The sequence below is a fragment of the Pogona vitticeps genome, chromosome 6 (genome assembly GCF_051106095.1).
Source record: "Pogona vitticeps strain Pit_001003342236 chromosome 6, PviZW2.1, whole genome shotgun sequence".
Classification (NCBI taxonomy): Eukaryota; Metazoa; Chordata; class Lepidosauria; order Squamata; family Agamidae; genus Pogona; species Pogona vitticeps.
This window is the reverse complement of record NC_135788.1, coordinates 108,407,782-108,425,293: the sequence shown is the minus strand read 5'-3', so window position 1 is coordinate 108,425,293 and position 17,512 is coordinate 108,407,782. Positions and strand designations below refer to the sequence as shown.

Here is a 17,512-nt window from a genome sequence, read left to right as displayed (position 1 = left end):
GCTGATGGAAAAGGAGTTACAAAGTCTAACTGAAATTTTAGATTGTAAACCACATTTAAACAAGTGTAGGCTGTGGGTTGTTTTTTTTTGGGGGGGGGGTAGTTTTCTTTAGTAAAATCCCATAACTTGCTGAAGTACTCCATGACCACCAACCCAAATGTATGCATGAACACACACACAAAATGAAAGTTAAACACTGTATAAAATAAAGTTTCCCTTTTATTTTAAACTGGGCAAGTTCCAAATGCTTGTTAGTGTTGGGGGGGCTCTAATGAGGAGCAAGGAAGCTGGTGGGGAGTAGGGGTGACTTTGGGCCCCTGTTGGACTCCCCTCTTCCCTCAAATGTCCCTGTGGGACCCAGTGGTGGTCCTCACCTTTCTGGTATGCCCACTGTAAGAACATGGAACAGGAACAAGTCACTGGCTGGTGGCTTTAGTTGTTTTGTATTTCAAGTTTAGGGCGCCACCTTTTCTCTCCCTCATCCTTTTGCTCTTTTGATCTATCTTTTCTTTCCAGCATCCGCTCCATCATTACACTCATTCATTGGCTCTCTCACACGCTTCTTTGTATACAAACTTAGATTCATTCGCTCAACATTTTAAATATCCTTATCCCACACCAGCTGTTTTCTTCCGTTTCTTCACTCCTTTACCTACTTTTGTCTCTTTTGCCTTTTTTTGTGTGTGGCTCAGCCTTGTCTTATTGCTCAGCCGTACCTGTTCATATTACTCCCCCCCCCCCCAGATCCCCTTTCCTTTGCCTTTTCTTACTCCTCAATCCTGCTTCTGTTAATATCCTTTACCTCCCCTAAGGGATAATAACCTGCCCCCTTCCTCTTTCTTTCTCTTAAAGGGCAGGTAAAAGAAATGAGTGAAGAAAAGATCCAGGTGAAGAGGTGGAGGGGGGGGCACACAGTGACAGAGCTCATTTCGGTCGAGCTCCATTAAGAGGTGGGGAGGCGGGGTCTGCTCTGTGTTAGTTAGATGGTGTGGATGTAGGTTGGGGTCTTCTGGGGGTGCATCTAGGACAGGAATCCAGTCCGGTAGGGGAGGTCCACTTCTTCGCTAGCACCGACGTAAGACGCTCGCATGCTGGGGGAATACTAGGGGATGACATATAGAGACGAGTGGGGATGTTAATATCCAAAAGATATATCACAATAGCAATAGGGAGAGAAGACTCTGTTTCATCATTTTTCATCCACTGGCAAAGGCACGTGGCAGCTTATTACTGTCTTGAGGCAGAGAAGAAATGAGCAGCTTGTGAGCAAAGACACAGCCTGCACATTTCTCCAGCTTGCACATTCTGTTTGGAATATTACTAACAATTGCTGCTAGATTACTGGGATTGTGCATCTTATCAATAGGTTGAAATGTTGCACTGTTGTCTTGTTTGTATAGTCTGTGTGTCTGGAACACATAGTCAAAAAAGCTGTGGGCAGTTATCCTCTAGGACAGCAGCTGGATTTCTGTGTGTGTAAAAGCTAGCTTTATCATTTTACTGTAGTGCACATGCTTGAACTGTATAGCACATCATAAGTATGAAACAGATTCCTGAACAGGGCTCAAGCATGTCATATAACATACTAGACTGCTTCTGCACCCATTTTGATGAGTAAAAATAGGTTAGAAATGGGAGCAATATGCCATTGCCACTTGTGAAGTTGCTCTGACTTCTCCTGGGCAGCTCATTCACCATACACTAAAGCCTAAGAACAAACGTAGACATCTTGTCCATACCATCAGCAAGAGGAGTAAACAGAAAGATTTGTTATTAGCTCCACTTCCACCATAGTACAGTGGTACCTCGCAAGATGATGGCCCTGCTAAATGATGAACCTGCAGGACGATGGCTTTTTGCGATCACTATAGCGATTCACAAAACAGTCATTCCAATGGGAGATGTTCGCTGGACGTTGATTAGGTCTGTGCTTCACAAACTGTTTGTTCGCAAGACGACAATTTTTTCTGCTGATCGTTGGCTTCGCAAAATGGCTGCCCTGTGTTTTCTGGACCCATGCTTCGCAGGGCAGCCATTTTTACAGCTGATCGGCACTCACAAAATGGCTTCCCTGTGGGCGATCTTCACTGGACAATGAGGTATTTTCCACATCGTAATGCATTAAGCTGGGTTTCAATGCATTCCAATGGGGAAAGGGTTTTCGCATGTTGACGATTTTGCTAAATAGCGATTTCAATGGACGGATTATCGTCATGTGGGGCACCACTGTATCAGCTTTGGGAACTTGGCAATCCTACACATTGACCATATATTTGGGCTCACTAGATTTCTGACAGAAATTGGTTCCTGTTCCTACAGCCATCTAGGGCCAAAAAAAATAATGAGCTGTCGAGGAATAATCACATCGTAGCATATACTTGGTGCACTACATATGGCTTCTGATCAAGGAGGAGTCACTCTCCATGCCACTAACTTACCGATGGGGGTGGGGAATGACGATCGATGAGGGGGACACTCTCAAATCGAGGACTGCCACTGTACGAAGCGCTTTGACTCCTGCAAGCAATATTGACAAAGAAGCTGAAAATTCATCCCCCCCGCCCAGTTCTACTATCCCACATTTGGAAGGTCAGACCACTTCCTAACATCACCAGAGATGCTTGAAATCTCTGCCCTGCCAGTCATTCAAAGATCCCAAGATAGCCAATCCAGAAATCTTTGATAGTAAAATTCTTGGACCAGTATCCTGTTGGGATCTACAATTGCAGAAGGGCGATCATGCAAGTGATATTAGCTATTTTGCCAGCTTTGCTCTGGTTGCACAATCTGCTGCCTGGATGATAGCTTGCAAACTGTTTGTGCAATTACCCCTTCCATGTGCAATTGTAACACTGAGCAGGATTTTGGCTTTAGTCTATTTTGGATTACATCACAGGAAGCCATAAACTAAATAATGGATCCTGTGTATACCAAGGTGTGAATGATACTTTGCTGGACTCTGGTGTAGTGAAGGAGTTGGATACATGCCCATTTACACATTTAAGATTTTTTAAAAGGTACCTATGGAGGTCCATGTGTAAAAAAACAAAATCGAGTATTTGGCAGGATGGGAATGCCAGGGAAGTGTGCTGATAAGAGTTCTCCAGGACTTATCTTCAGGCTGGGTAATACAAAAAAGTAGGGATGTCCATCTATTCCATTATACATTGCAAGTCCAACATGATGCCTGCACATTCACCAACCAACATTCCCCTGAGTCTACAATCTCCATCTTGGGACCAATCTTAATTGCAGGCCTAGGGCCTACAACATCTAGCATGGTGCAGGAGGGGGGACTTTATTAGACTCCATTTCCTGCTTTTTTGATGCCGCCTAATCTGACGAAGACTTCTGGACAACTTAAAAGCTTGCACCCCTTTTAGCATTTCAGTTGGTCCTCATATGGGTACTGACCCCTGCAGAATTCAAACTTAAGTAAAAGTCAGATGTGAGAGCTCTGCACATGAGGGCTGTGTTTGCAGTGGTTTGTTTTGTGTGATTTGTCCTTTCCTCAAAAAGAGAGAAGGAAGATCAAGGAAATCTTGTTCTATATGTGCAGAGAGACCCTCACCCAAAGGTCTTGCGCTGAAGAATAGCTTGAGTGTAGAAGAAAGGGTGAGGGCAAACATCTGCTCCTCCACTATGAAAAGAGAATTCACAGTACAGGTATATGTATCAGTGGGCCCTAAGCTAAACTTAGTCGCATTCATCTTTTTGAGCCGGCATTGGACCACATTCTGAATCTTGTATCATAAGCTAGGGTAGTGAAGGGGAACGAAAACACACACAAAAGAGTGGAAAATAACTAATAGTTGGTTTGGGGCCAGTGGTAGTTCATGTTCACTGAGGTTGGAGGGTGGACTCACTTGTTTGCTATCCAGCCTGCTCCCAAGCAAAGTCTATCCATACCTTATGCCTCCCCCCTCCCACTCTTCTGGTTGGAAGGGGGTGCTGAGAATTAGGAGGGCAGTGTCCCATCTGCCCAAGCACCAGGGCCAGCTCTTTGAGGGATTCGAGAAAATAGTCTTAAATTCCACATGTTCAGGTGACAGAATGAACAGCAACTCAGCAGGCTTACAAAAGTTGGCCCTCTAGATTACAACTCCTACTATTCTTGCTACCATGCTAGCTGAGGATGATTAACCTTCCACATCTATAGATTTCTCACTTCAGAAAGCATTCGTTAAAGGGACCAAAATTGCTAGACTGTAATTCTTGGAAAGCATCTCTGCTTTGGCATGTGGAAAGGCCTTATCTTGGGATAGATGGACTGATGGCTGGCCTGGACTCATATTGCTGTATAGTGCTAAGGGACAGGAAAACTAATCCAAATTAGTTTTCAGCTACCTGTCATGGGAACAAGGTAGGAATGGGAACGGATAAGTGAGACACAGAAGGACAGAGAAGTGAAGAATAAAAGAATTGATGATTCCCACCCCATGAAAAATTCCCTCTAGTGGGACTAGGGATTATGGTGATAAAGGAAATGCAAAATAGTGCATAATAAATACTGATTTGGTGAACAGCAAAGCAGAGACATGGAAAGTAACTGCCTCTGTGCAGGTAATTCTGGGATACTTAAATTTGGTGGATCCCAGAAATAAGTACATAGATAAATTTGTTGTGATGACTGCATCCCTTAGTTCTCAGCAGAGACAGAGCAGGATTGCCCCTGTGCAGAGGAGACCAAGGGTGCTTCCAACCACGCCATTTTTAGTGGCATGGCTGTCTTCTCTCTCTCTCTCTCTCATGGGATTTCATGGAGATCCAGATGATGACATCTTCTGTGTTTCCTCACTGAGTCTTTCATTTCTTTCTTTCCTCTACAAAAAAATGTATTAAGCAGGAAAGAGGAAAATAACACCACACTGTGTTTAGACTGGGTTACTAGCAGTCCTCCATATGGGAAACTTAAAAAAAAAAGTAAGAGAGGAACACCAAAGACTTCACATGAGCCTTTAAGGGCTGAAGTAATTCATTTGTTCCTCGGACACACCTTCACTGATCTAAAAATTTACAGAGCAAGGTGTGGGATGAATATCTCCTGAGCTACCTGGAGGCCCTTAGATTGGCAAGAATCTTATTACCTAGGTATAGGGGCTGTGAAACAGAATTTGGGGAAGATACTCTTTTGGACTATGATTCCCAGCTAACACAACCACGGAAGGATTATGGGAATTATAGCTCCAAATAAATAACTTCTCCAAGCTAAGACATTTAAAACCCAAGCTCTACATTCACCCAGCATTTGAGCAGTGAATTTGCGTTCACACTTCCTGCCTCATTGTTTTGGTTAGCAGCCATCGGAGCTGTGTATAGTACTGGCCATTGCATTACTCATAAAACCACTTCTGATCTTGTTCGGAAGCAGGTTTTTTTAAAAAAGTGTATGTTTTTGATTTTTTTTATCACAGAGATAGAGAAAGTTTTGAACTGATTGTCCAAGAGGAACAGGAGACAATTTACAGGTAAGTAGCAAGCAATGGTGAGGAGAGGAGATGTACAGGAAGAAGGAGATGCCTGGAAAGGAAGACGAAAATGTCAGGGGGCAGGTGGAGGTGAAGGGAAAGTTAAGGAGCAGGAAAGGTTATAGGGACTGTTTCAGGTGGCAGTTTGGAGGTGGGATCTCGTCCTCCCTTCCCCCCGCCACCCGCGCACTCAGCTCTGTGCCACTGCTGGCCACTCCAAGCCCCTCCCGCCTTGCAGGGGGTGCCATGACCAAGCGCGCGGGGAGGGGGTTGGGAGGTTGGGTGGGTTGGGGGCTACTCACATGTACTGTGAGACGGGGGCGTTGGAAATGGGGGGGGCTGAGAGGCGCAGGCTGCCACGACTGCCCCAGCTTGAACAGTGACTATAGGAGCCGGGCAGGGTGGGCCCGGCCCCCCCCCGCGCGCACCATCGGCGGCCTACGTGCCTGGGGCGTGAAAGGGTCGTCGTCCTCCATGTCGTCGTAGTCCGAGTCCCTAGACAGGAATCCAAGGAGGAGGAGAAAGAGGAAGAGAAGCAGAGAGTAAGTGAGTGGTAATGTTAAGAGCAGCTACCTTGATTGATGCCAATAATAGGAATATTCCCCCCCCCCCTTTTTTGGACACAGTACCTATTATTCTACATTATCCTGTCACTGGCCTGAATTTTTGGGAACAATAAAATCCTAAGGTCACTAGAGAAACCCAGACACTTGGGCTGTTTTGCATGATGACACCTCTTCTCCTAGCGTCATGCTTCTACGCTGCGTAAGTTGGTGGGCTTATTCTGTTTACGACTGGCACTGAACATACAACCGGTGCATTTGGGATAAATGCAGCCAGGATGCCATGGCAGTACTGTTCCTATCAAGAAACAGCAGTGCGCCATTACGGCTGGAACTGCACGCTGCAGATAACCCACAATAAGCTTTTTACTGCAGGTTATCTGCAGTCACCCTTCCTATCACACTCGTTTTCATGCAATGAAAACAGAGCTGCTGGCTGTCTCCACCTAGCACAAAGAATGCTAGCCGGCTAGCACTGGCCACTCAACAATGTTGTTTTTGCCCAGGGAATTAACTTCAGGGCAGGACTTGCTTGTCTGGGCGGGTGGCTAGATGGTGGCAGCCAGGGAGCATATGTTGGCAGCAGCAGTGGGACAGGTCCTCAAAGATGCCACTGCCACTGCCCCCCCTGCGTCTATCCAGCTGTCTGCCAGAAAAGCCAGACAAGTAAGACCTCGGGAAGAGGAAGGAATCTCTTGTTCTGCTGAGTCCTTACTGTACTTTTAAATGGTGCCTAAAGCACACTATATAGTATATAGGAACACAGCAAGACTTTTAAGGCAAAGAATGTGGCTTGTGGGCAGTGTGTGGTTCCCTAGGCCCCATGAAGCCCTTCGCCTCTGTATAGCAACGAACAAAACATTTGAACCATTAAAATGTTTGTCTCCAATCCAAGAACCGTCCAGCTCTGTAAAGGTCCCTCAATGCATAAAAACCCAAACCTCAAACAAGAAGTGGCTCCCCCCCATCCGATTCTCAGGCTTATTGCAGCCTACTTGAGGTGTTTGGGGGCAAATTAGGACCCCCCCAGGCACTCTGAAGGTGCCAATCTTTGCTTTAAGGTTATCATTTGCCCTTACAAAGCTATGGTGGTGCTTGAGAAAATGCCATAATAGGACATCTGATGAAGCCTCCATTTGAGAGGATGTGAGAGGAATATGTACAGGTATATAGCTTTCTTTTTGCAGCAAGAAATCACTCAACTGGGCTATCCTGGTTGCATATTCTGGTTGTACTTGTCTGTTTTTCCTCTAGCTAATCATCCACAATTTAGAGCTAAGTCTGGACAAAAGAACCGGCCAGAATTCAAGAAACAGCACCCTGCCTCTTGTGTGTGAACCCAGCCAGTATAAGGGCATCATACATTCAAGCTGTACAAAAGTGAGCAAGTTTTTTTAAAAAGCCACAAGAGATCAGCCTAGATAGTATATATATATATATGTGTGTGTGTGTGTGTGTGTGTGTGTGTGTGTGTGTGTGTGTGTGTGTGTGTGTGTATATATATATATATATATATATATATATATATACACACACACACACATACACACACACAGTATATATATATATATATACAGTATATATATATGTGTGTGTGTGTGTGTGTGTGTGTGTGTGTATATATATATATATATGTATGTATGTATGTGTGTGTGTGTGTGTGTCTGTGTATATCTAAGTTTTTGTCATTAAGCAATTTGTTACAAATTGTAACAAATGACATTTAAAATCCCATTAAATTACAGAAATTTATAAAATTTTGTGTAGGCATTTTGCAAATTGACCTGCTGGTTTATTTACTTCTGTAATGTCTTCTTCCCTGTAGGGGCACCTAGGTGAGAATTGGATGTGAGGTCATGGATGGATTTATTTATGAAATTACATGAAGTCTCATGCCCCAGAGCTCAAGATTTTGAGTATTGATACCACCTGTTCTGGAACCTCTTCCAGGCACGGGGCAGACTGCAGACAGCTGTGGTGAAGGAAAGGGCCGAGAAGAAGGAGAAGAGGAGAAGGAAGAGGACCCCTTCCATGCCATCGTAGCACAGCCCCTTCAGGGCATCCACATAGTCCTAGGAAAGAGGGAAAATGACACACTGAGATGCCTTTCTCCTGAACAGATGCTACATCCCTTCCAAGCAGCCTCTCCTGTTTTCCAGAGAGGTTGCACCTCATTCAAAAACTCAGAAAGATTCACTGCCCTCAAACGGTAGGGGATGTGATCATATTTCTTATTCTTGGTGGTTTTCCAAGTCTTGTAGTGGCAAGGATCCTTGACCAGACTCCCTCGACGACAGCAAGATTTCCCGGCTTCCCTCGTTGACACACTTTTAAACCTTTTTTGTATGTCTGTTCCGTGCGGGAAGCAGCCAAATCTTGCCCAGCATGAAAAATGCCATTCTGCACAGGAATTGTAAAAATCTTGCACCACTTGGGATTCGTTCCAGATAAAATGCCACGAGGCTTCTGAGAAATTCCACAAAATGCCTTGGAGGATTCCTTGCGGGGAGAGGAATTCACACAGAAAAACCTTGCTACGAGGAGGAGAAAAGAACAGCCCCCAGCCCCCAGCTCCATTTTTCCCTGGCAATGAAGGGCTGCCAGAGTGAAATTCCTGCGATGAGGCAATCATTAGCTCCCCGCTGAGAAAACATCGACCAACCATTATGAATTATTAATGGACCATAATTTATTTTGACTATTATCAAAATATTATACACTTTAGAAGACATCTTGAGAGAGTTTTGGGCTGGCGTCATTACGCCATTGAATGGAAGTTTCATTTTGGCAGCTGAGAGTGAAAATAAACAGGTAGGCTGTAATGGACAAATGTGAAATTTCTCTTACAATAGAGATGACAGCCAGAGTTGTTCTATATCATTCTATGCAGTCTGAGTGGTACAAGATAATAAATTATGTTGACTCTGAAAGGGCTCTTAGATAATAAGGAATTGCTTTTCTTTCTGTTTATACGTTGCATTTGATTCAAGAGGGCACTGTCTATGTCTATATTTTATCTGATCTTTTCCTTCCAACTTACTCAGAGAAGGATACACAGGTCTTGCCGTTTATTATCACAACAAGCCTACAAAGATGGACTAGACACTGAGTGGGCAAGGTCATCAACAAAATTCCTATAAATTAAATAATCAACAGAACTCAGATCTCCTTAGTGTAACTCGACTGCTAGACCGCATGTTCTCCCTATGAGAGTGTTGGGTGGCGACGACCATATCCATAAAAACACATTTTGTCTCTTATTTACCCCAGAAGATCCCAAAGTCCTGTACAAACCAGTCTCTCAGAACAGGGGCTTCCTGGAAAGTTGACACCTGCCAATCTCATCAGACACTTAACATTATGTGTTTTACAAACATGTACTATAAAGGGAACCACACAGTGTCTCCTTGCCCTGCACAATCCACCTTCATATGAGTGAACATGCCACTTCATATGAATGGTCATGCAGCTGGTTATATGAGTGATTTCGTAATCAGTGCTTGCCTGCTCATGCAAAGGAATTTCTGAAGGAGTAAAAACAAGATGTTCTTCTGTGTTTGCCCTTGCGCAGCAACTTAAACAAACTGGATTCTAACTGGATCTTACATATAATGTTACTAAATGAAATGACGAGACCTGCCACTGGATGTTGTCTGTCTGCCTCATGCACCTTACTGGTCCTAACTGCCACAGCAACTAGGGACAATGGGAGTTGTTGTCCAGCATAAATTGAGGGCTACCAGGCTAGGAAAGGCTATTGCAAGGGTTTGCAACTGATTCATTTTACCTGCCTATATCAGAGGACGAAGAGAAACAACAGAGCCTATTCCATTGCTCTGAATACAACCAACTGCCACTTGGCTATGCCCATTCCCTTGTTTCTCTCCAGAACTGCTATCTGAGCCTGTCAATACAACAAGTGTAGGCAATGGTGGTTCTCCAGATTTTTTTCCCTCCTCCTCTTACAATTTCCATCTGCCCTGGAGAGCACAGCCAAAGGGGATGGCTTATAAGAGTGGTAAATCAAAGAACAATTTTAAGAACTGGTTGGTTGTTTCCATCCGCAACATATATTTCCCTATAAATGCTTTAGACTGTGAAACTGGTGTCTTCTTTTATAGTCTCTATTGCGTGTTTAGATTTTTTTTTTTAAAAAAAAAGTACTGTATATCCAAACATTGCCAAGAGCACATTTCTGAGCTTAAGTCACAACTTAAGGAAACATAGTGAAAAAACAGGATCCTGGAGAAAAGCTGGAAGAAAAATGAAAGGCCAGAAAGGGAGAAACAGTTTAACAGAGAGACCCAAGTGGGTCTGTAGATCACCTATTTAGCAAGATGAACAGGAGTCAGGCTAGTACTTAATATTAGAGCGTCCTGGCAACAGTACCTTGTGAAGTCCCCGGCAGTTAAGCAGAGCGACAAGGTGGTGGAAATTGCTTTCCGTGGTGTTCAAAGTGCTTTGGATGGACAAGATGTTCTTCTGTAATGCACAAAGGGTGTGAGGAGAGAATCTAGTAGTCCTGGTTCATAATCCTTCCCCACCACTCCTCCTAATTTGCTAAATCCCTTTCCAATCTGGAAGGAGCACTAGTCTAGACATCAAATATCTGTCTTTCCCATCCACATTGTTGGGTGTCCCTACTCACCTCAGCTGCAGGGAAATGTGGGACAGCTTCTCTCTCCAATCCATACAGCTGAGAGTGTATATTGGATAGAGCCCTTTGACACATGGTGAGCCTCTGTAGAGACAGTCGGAAAGATGACAAGAGAAACACAAATCAATTTTTATTAGAAAAGGTGAAAACAAGGAGCACACAAAAGCCTGATGACGAAAGTTACTGCTGTTTGGGCAGAGCCATCTGCAAATCACTTGCTTAATCTAGCAAAACATAAATGATGTTTGAAATATTTTATTTTAGTTTCCCATTTCCTATGGAACGGATTATCCTATTGTTCACTTCATCATAAGGTCCAAAGGGCAGAACAGTGCTTATTATCCAATACGATTGGGTCAAGTGCAGAAACTGGTAGTGGACAAAGAATTCAGAACACCAAGAATGCCAGTATTCATTTAAAACAGAAAAGACATGTGGTTTATTTTAACTCCTGTGGAGTTATGACCTGGAAAGTACTAGCAATATTTAAAGGAACTGTGGCTAAGCAAGTCACATAGGAGGGGCTCAATAGTGACAGTATTTTGAGGTCTTTACTGCAACTTCCTGTCTCAAAGACTGCCATCTTTGTCCTTTTAATGACATATTTAAGCTCTTAGATGAAGTGTGGGCAACTGAGGCCTTCCACAAGTATTTGAGTTACAGTTCCCATAATCTTCCACATTGGCAAGGCATGGTGTTTAAAGCTGATGACAGCTGCAGGTAAAAGATCTTTGGGGATCCATAGTTGCCCACATGTGCTCTAGACCAGTGGTCCCCAACCTTGGGCTTCCAGATGTTCTTAGACTTCAACTCCCAGAAATCCTGGCCAGCAGAGGTGGTGGTTTCTGAGAGTTGTAGTCCAAGAACATCTGGAGGCCCAAGGTTCGGGACCACTGCTCTAGAATCTAGATCATCATCATTGTCGTCATCGTCGTCGTCGTCGTCGTCGTCATCATCATCATCATCATAATCATCATCATCATCATCATGTGCTGTCAAGTCAATTCTGACTTGTGGCAATCCTTTTCAGGGCTTTGCGGGTAAAGAAGTGGTTTCCCATTCTTCTGGGGGCATCTTGGGAACGTGCGCCTTGCCCAAGTCCAAAAGGCTCTCTCTTCTTGCAGGAGGCACTATGGGGAAATCAAACTCCCAACCTCTGGCTCTGCAGCCAAATTCTTAAAACACTGAGCAATCTAGCCAGTTCTACTTTAGATGAAACTATTAATTTTCCAAACCAGCACAAGTGGCAGATTCCACTTTGGCCTGGTGGAGAATTCGAACCTGGTAAAGAATTCAGGATACATCAGCATAGAATTCTCTCCCCAACGTACAAATGCAAAATGTGTTTTTTAAAAGAGGAAATAGCGAACACCTACCTGCTGGAAAGGGTTAAAGACATCTTGGCTGCAGGATAAGTAGTACTGCAAGATTTCTGCAGTGAAAGGAGGAAAAAGGAAAAAGAAATAAGATCACAGGGGACTGTCTAAAACATCAGGCCTTGTTTCTCCCTCCTCCAGTCTTGAATTCATTTATCTCTAAATGTTATTTTAAGAAGTTTGGGAAAACAAAACAACAACAAAAAAGAAAAATAGCACCAGGAAAGTTGAAATGGACCTTAAGCAGGTTTCAAAAGCACATTTACTAAGTACACCATAATGACTTGTGTGAAATGGTTTTGGACGCACATTTCTTAACAGAGAAGAACCTAAAATTGTGGCCCTTTACAAGGAGACTCCATGAAATGCACGGCGTTGTTTTACGTTACCACTGAGGCAATGAAACTGTGTTTGTCACACATTTTCAACAGAGACTCTTGTGCCTTTAAATAGCTGCATGACAGGCAAGATGTTCAGCAGGCACAGCTTATCTCAGCATGGAGGGCTGACAGAGACAGGTTGCGAAAAGCAGAGATTGGAAAACATACTAGCCATGCTGGCTAGGGGCTTGTGAAGGCTGGACTCCCAAAAAGCTATTCTTCCCACTCTATCTGAATTTATTATCACCTAAAGTGCCTTGGTTGTTGATTTCATAACAACGGCTACGAAGAGGGAGATTTTTGTCAGGGCTGTGGCATGGGATATTTTTTAGCAGTGTACCATTTTTCTCTGTAACTATTCAGACTATAAAATAAAATAAACTCTTCTTGGCTCTTGCATGATGTCTACTTTGTCTGAAAGGCAAGGTTAATTTGGAGCTGAATTGGATTAAGAAGTATAATTTCTTAACTGTGTTACTTCCGATATATTGCAGGGGGTGAACAAGCCACCTTTTGGGTGGGAGGCTAGAATGGCCTCCATTTTGTTTCCCTCAGAAAGCCTATTCGGAGGTACAGTATTTTTTGAATGCAGGAAATTCAAAATGGCTAGCAGTGTCACTTGAAAAAAAGGGCACCTTCTTTGCCAATGGCAGGGGGTTGCCATTACCATGGATATCAGTTGAATATCTATAGAAAAATGCACACAGTTTTCCACAGTAGGCAGATAGTGCCTCCAGCGGCTCACTTCATTCAAGAGATGAAGTGCAATTTATTAAAGCTCGAAAGAGAGGGAAATGATTGGAGCAGGCTTGTTAAAAAATTAAGTCACAGCATGGAATCCCATGCTATTGATCTTTGAAACCAACTACAATGAAAGAAGAATTTTATTTTTCCTTTTTTTAAAGAAAAGAAAAAATGTCTTGCAATGCCAAATACCGCCCCCTCACAAACGCTTTATTCTGGGGTTGGGTTGTGTGTGGCTCTTGAGATGTTCTGGACTACAGTTCCCATCAGCCCTAGCCAGAACAGCCAAGGGTGAGATTTGATGGGAGTTGCAATCCTACAACATCTGGCGAGCCACGCATTTTGCATTCCAGCTTTATTTGGAAACACATCGAAAGGTTTAAGACGTGTTCCACTGTGGGGGGAAATTCCTATGCAGGCAGAAATCAACCCTACAGACAACATCCTCATAAGTCAGTCTGCTGAGCAGTCAATAAAATTAACAAACAAACAAACAAACAAAAGGCGGGGGAGAGAGAAAGACGCAGGATTCGTTATTCCACAAATCCATTGCTCCTTCAAGTTCCTGGATCAGTTTCACTATGTTTTTATTTAAATTACTCTTTCCCCGCAACTAGATCATGGATGCACCCAGAAGCTTGTTTTCCAGAATGAAACGCCTCCAGCGGCAGGGCAGGGGACTTATACTGGGATCAAAGGAAATAATTAGTAGGGCAGGAGACTTATACTGGGATCAAAGGAAATAATTAGTACCCCTGTATGCACCACAGCTCTGATGTAAATTTTATACACATACAGAGAGAGGGAGAGGGAGAGCTATTAACAATAAGTGATTCCCTTAGTGTCACATCTTGTTTGGTTCCAACGCGCCCATCATTAAAGGCACAGAATCTCTCACAGGCCCACTGAGAAATATATTAAGCTGGGTGTGACCTGAGCAACATCCTGGATCTCTGTTCTTGCAAGTATGGCATGTCAGCTCTTTCTGCACGAACACTGAACTGGGATTACGTATATACATAAGGTCCACATGGATTTGAACCCAGCACTCCTAGGTAGGGTTGCTAAGTAACTGGGGGATGGGAAGAAGGCTTAGCCGGCATCTGTGCTCTGAATTCAGAATGAACTCCTCATCACTTGAAGATAAAACATGAGCACAATTTAATGGTATACACATTGAGCTGCAGCTATAGAAGCAGATTTACAGTTGCAGCGGTGACAGCTGGCAACCCAATTCCCTAGGTACAAATCCAACATTCTTATTCTCTGGACCCGGTCTGCTCCAGTCCTACCTGGGCTGAGTCCAGTCCTGGCTTGAGTTGTGTTCATCACATAGCCATCTGGTTCAAAGCAGAAATCACTCAGTCCCTAAAGGGGGCAGGGGAATGGAGAAACAAATGTCTCTTTTATTGCATTCAGTGCTTGTCGGCATAATCAAACCGTGTAGTTACAGAAGATGGAGGCTGGGCAGTAGCAGGCCACTCTGAGATCAGTGTCACAGTAGTGGATTCACAGCGTAAAAGGACACAGCCATTACTTAGATGACTAGATTTTGAAGGTTATTCTGGGTTCAGATAGAACACTTTAAAAAAAGAATCTAATTTTGGAAGAGATTGCCAGACAATGCCTTTGCCAGTCCTACTTATGGAACGTATCTGAGGTAGAACCATACCTGTCTTTTCCTTGCTTTGGTCCTGTACCCCTAAGAGTTTTACAAGTCAGGATGGGGGAAATGGAACAGGTGCCAAAAGGTCATACTGAAAGATGCTGATCTTTTAGGCTCATGGATGCTGCTACAACTATATTTGGGAAGAATATTTTGAGATTGGTAATGGTGTGAGTGGGTTATTTTTAACCAGTTCCACATGAGAGAGGGATAGGTTGGACAATGTTAGAAAAATCCCAGGCCTCAGATGAACCTCGTCTGATAGAGGGAGCTAAGGAACTGGAGAAAAGATGGCACAGACAAGAGGAAATTAAAATTGCATCCCATTCTAGAACACACTCAAAATTCCCACAAAACTCTTGACTATGGGGGAAGAGAAGCAGAGATGGCTAATAGCTATATTTCAGGGAAACTTGGCTTTCCTGCTTTTCTTGCTAAGTTTTGCAGTGTAACCCCTGAAGTCTCTGGGTCATCACAATGAAAATATCATGTGTTCGATTCTGAAAACTAGAGCTTAGAGAGATTACTGTTTTTGGACTACAGTTCCGAGAATTCCCCAACCAGCATGACCCAGGAGGGACAATGGTGATGAGGGAGCCTGTAATTTTTCCAGGCTTGCTTAAAACAAATTCCTGGGCTGGAGATGCGCTCAAAAGGCACCTTATTCCTTAATGTTTAGAGCAGTGATTCTTAACCTTGGGTTACTCAGGTGTTTTGAACTGCAACTCCCAGAAACCCCAGCCAGCACAGCTGGTGGTGAAGGCTTCTGGGAGTTGCAGTCCAAAAACACCTAAGTAACCCAAGGTTAAGAACCGCTGGTTTAGAGGCTAGGTTCCCAACCTTTGTTACTCAGATGTTTTTGAACTGCAACTCCCAGAAACCCCAGCCAGCACAGTTGGTGGTGAATACTGGTGGGCAGGCTAGTCTTAAAATCAATTACGTACGTAGTTGGTTATGTGCCATCAAGTAGGACTATTCTTATAGAGACCCTAGGAGGGCGTTCAAGGTAAGTGAGATATTTTAGGAGTTGTTTTACCAGCTTCTCTCCCCCAGTCAGTTTCCGTGGCTGAGCCAGGATTCGAACCCTAGTCTCCAGAATCCTAGTCCATCAATCTCTCTATCCATAACACCACTCTGGGTATCCGCAGAGTCAGGTCATTGAGTGGCAAATCACATTTGGGAGAAAGTGGAGGAAAGCATGACTGGAATGACAAGGGGCTTGGATGAGAAGTGGATTGGGGCCGTGGGAGTGGAGAAATGTGCTGGGCTAGTGGGAGAGAATTTTGTGTTCCAAAGGGCAGGGCATTGAAGAGAGAGGAATCTCTTTAAAAAGCCATGGCCACAGGGGACAGAATGGAGAATATTAATCAAGGCAGCCGGAAAGAACACAGAGCATTCCCCCCTTTTTCGCCACAGGGTATATGTAGTGCCTACTAATTAAAATCAACACTAAGGAAGAAGTGCGTATGTATATGTGTGTGAGAGAAAGAGAGAGCATTGATGGTGAGAGAATGTCCCTACTCTACCTTACTCCAACACATACACATTCCCTCTGGCAGGAAATGGCAGCAATTAAATTATTGTGCTTCACAGAACACCAGAAAGGGAGTGACTCCACAGCAAGGCCAGCTGGCCAACTACGTTGCCCAGCTGATGTCCCTCGATGCCCACTTTTGAGTAGCCATGTCCGTACAAGTGGACCGCAATCCATCAAATCTTGCACTGAAATAAATCTGCTAAAGGTGCTACAATACTTTAATCCAGGTGTGTTGGACTATAAACTCCATCATTTCAAGGCAACATGACCGTGGTGATGGTGAGGTTCCAGATCAGCACCTTGGATTTACACAGTTAGCAGATCAAGATGTTGCAAAGTAAAATAATGGAATACGTAACAGTTGAGCCTGAACTACTAGGTCAATGAGGCATGAGTAGGGGGTGGTGAGAGAACACAAGAGTGATAATTGTTATGAGAACAGAGGTGTTATGAATGGGCCCTTATTTCAATCTCTGAAAGATTAGATATTAGATCATTGAACAGCAGGCCATGCCAGGATAAGATCTGCCTTGAATTATTCTGCTCTGGATTGTTGTACAGTTTGCTGGTGTTCTCAAATCAACCCCAACTGTCCATCAATCAACTTTCTATTCTCCATTCCTCCAAATTCAGCCTAATGCTTCATTACCTTCATTCTGCTGATGGTGCCTTTTCTTCCCACTGCCAATATCATCCAGAGGCCCTTACTTACCACAGCTGCTGCTGTTTCTAGCCCCATGGAGCCCCAGCTCAGGATGAGAACAAAAAAACTCATCACAGTCATTCTGTTGGCAGAGAAAAAGAAAGAAAGGGTCTTTTAAAAAACTTGGTTGGCTAAATATGAAGGACCTTGGAATACAGAATGTATTCCTGAGGATATGTTGTCTTGCTACAGCATTTATTTGACTATTATCTTTCTCATCTAAAGGTTGCAAAACTTGGTAGTGTTGCCTTCTAGAGCTTTTAACCAAAAGGCAGGGCATGCATAACACATTTTTCTATGTATCTGTACTGTATTTGAAATCAATAATAAACAGTATATCATGCTTCAAGCAACCAAACAGATGACTGTCCATGTGGACAGCATCAGATGTTCTGTATAAAAATCAAATAGACTGTGT

At 43.7% G+C, this 17,512-nt stretch overlaps 1 protein-coding gene across 1 annotated transcript in view; it reads right to left on the bottom strand.

Annotated features, from left to right (window-relative positions):
- Positions 1-201: 201 nt before the first annotated feature.
- Positions 202-17,512, bottom strand: part of TTYH1 (tweety family member 1) — a 59,790-nt gene continuing 42,479 nt past the window's right edge. The window contains 10 exon segments of the mRNA XM_020792804.3: positions 202-1,102; positions 2,439-2,517; positions 5,771-5,868; positions 5,870-5,963; positions 7,961-8,103; positions 10,421-10,513; positions 10,680-10,772; positions 12,065-12,120; positions 14,481-14,556; positions 17,104-17,176. Of these exon segments, the coding sequence (XP_020648463.3) occupies positions 1,022-1,102; positions 2,439-2,517; positions 5,771-5,868; positions 5,870-5,963; positions 7,961-8,103; positions 10,421-10,513; positions 10,680-10,772; positions 12,065-12,120; positions 14,481-14,556; positions 17,104-17,176 (886 nt within the window). The 3' untranslated portion in view covers positions 202-1,021.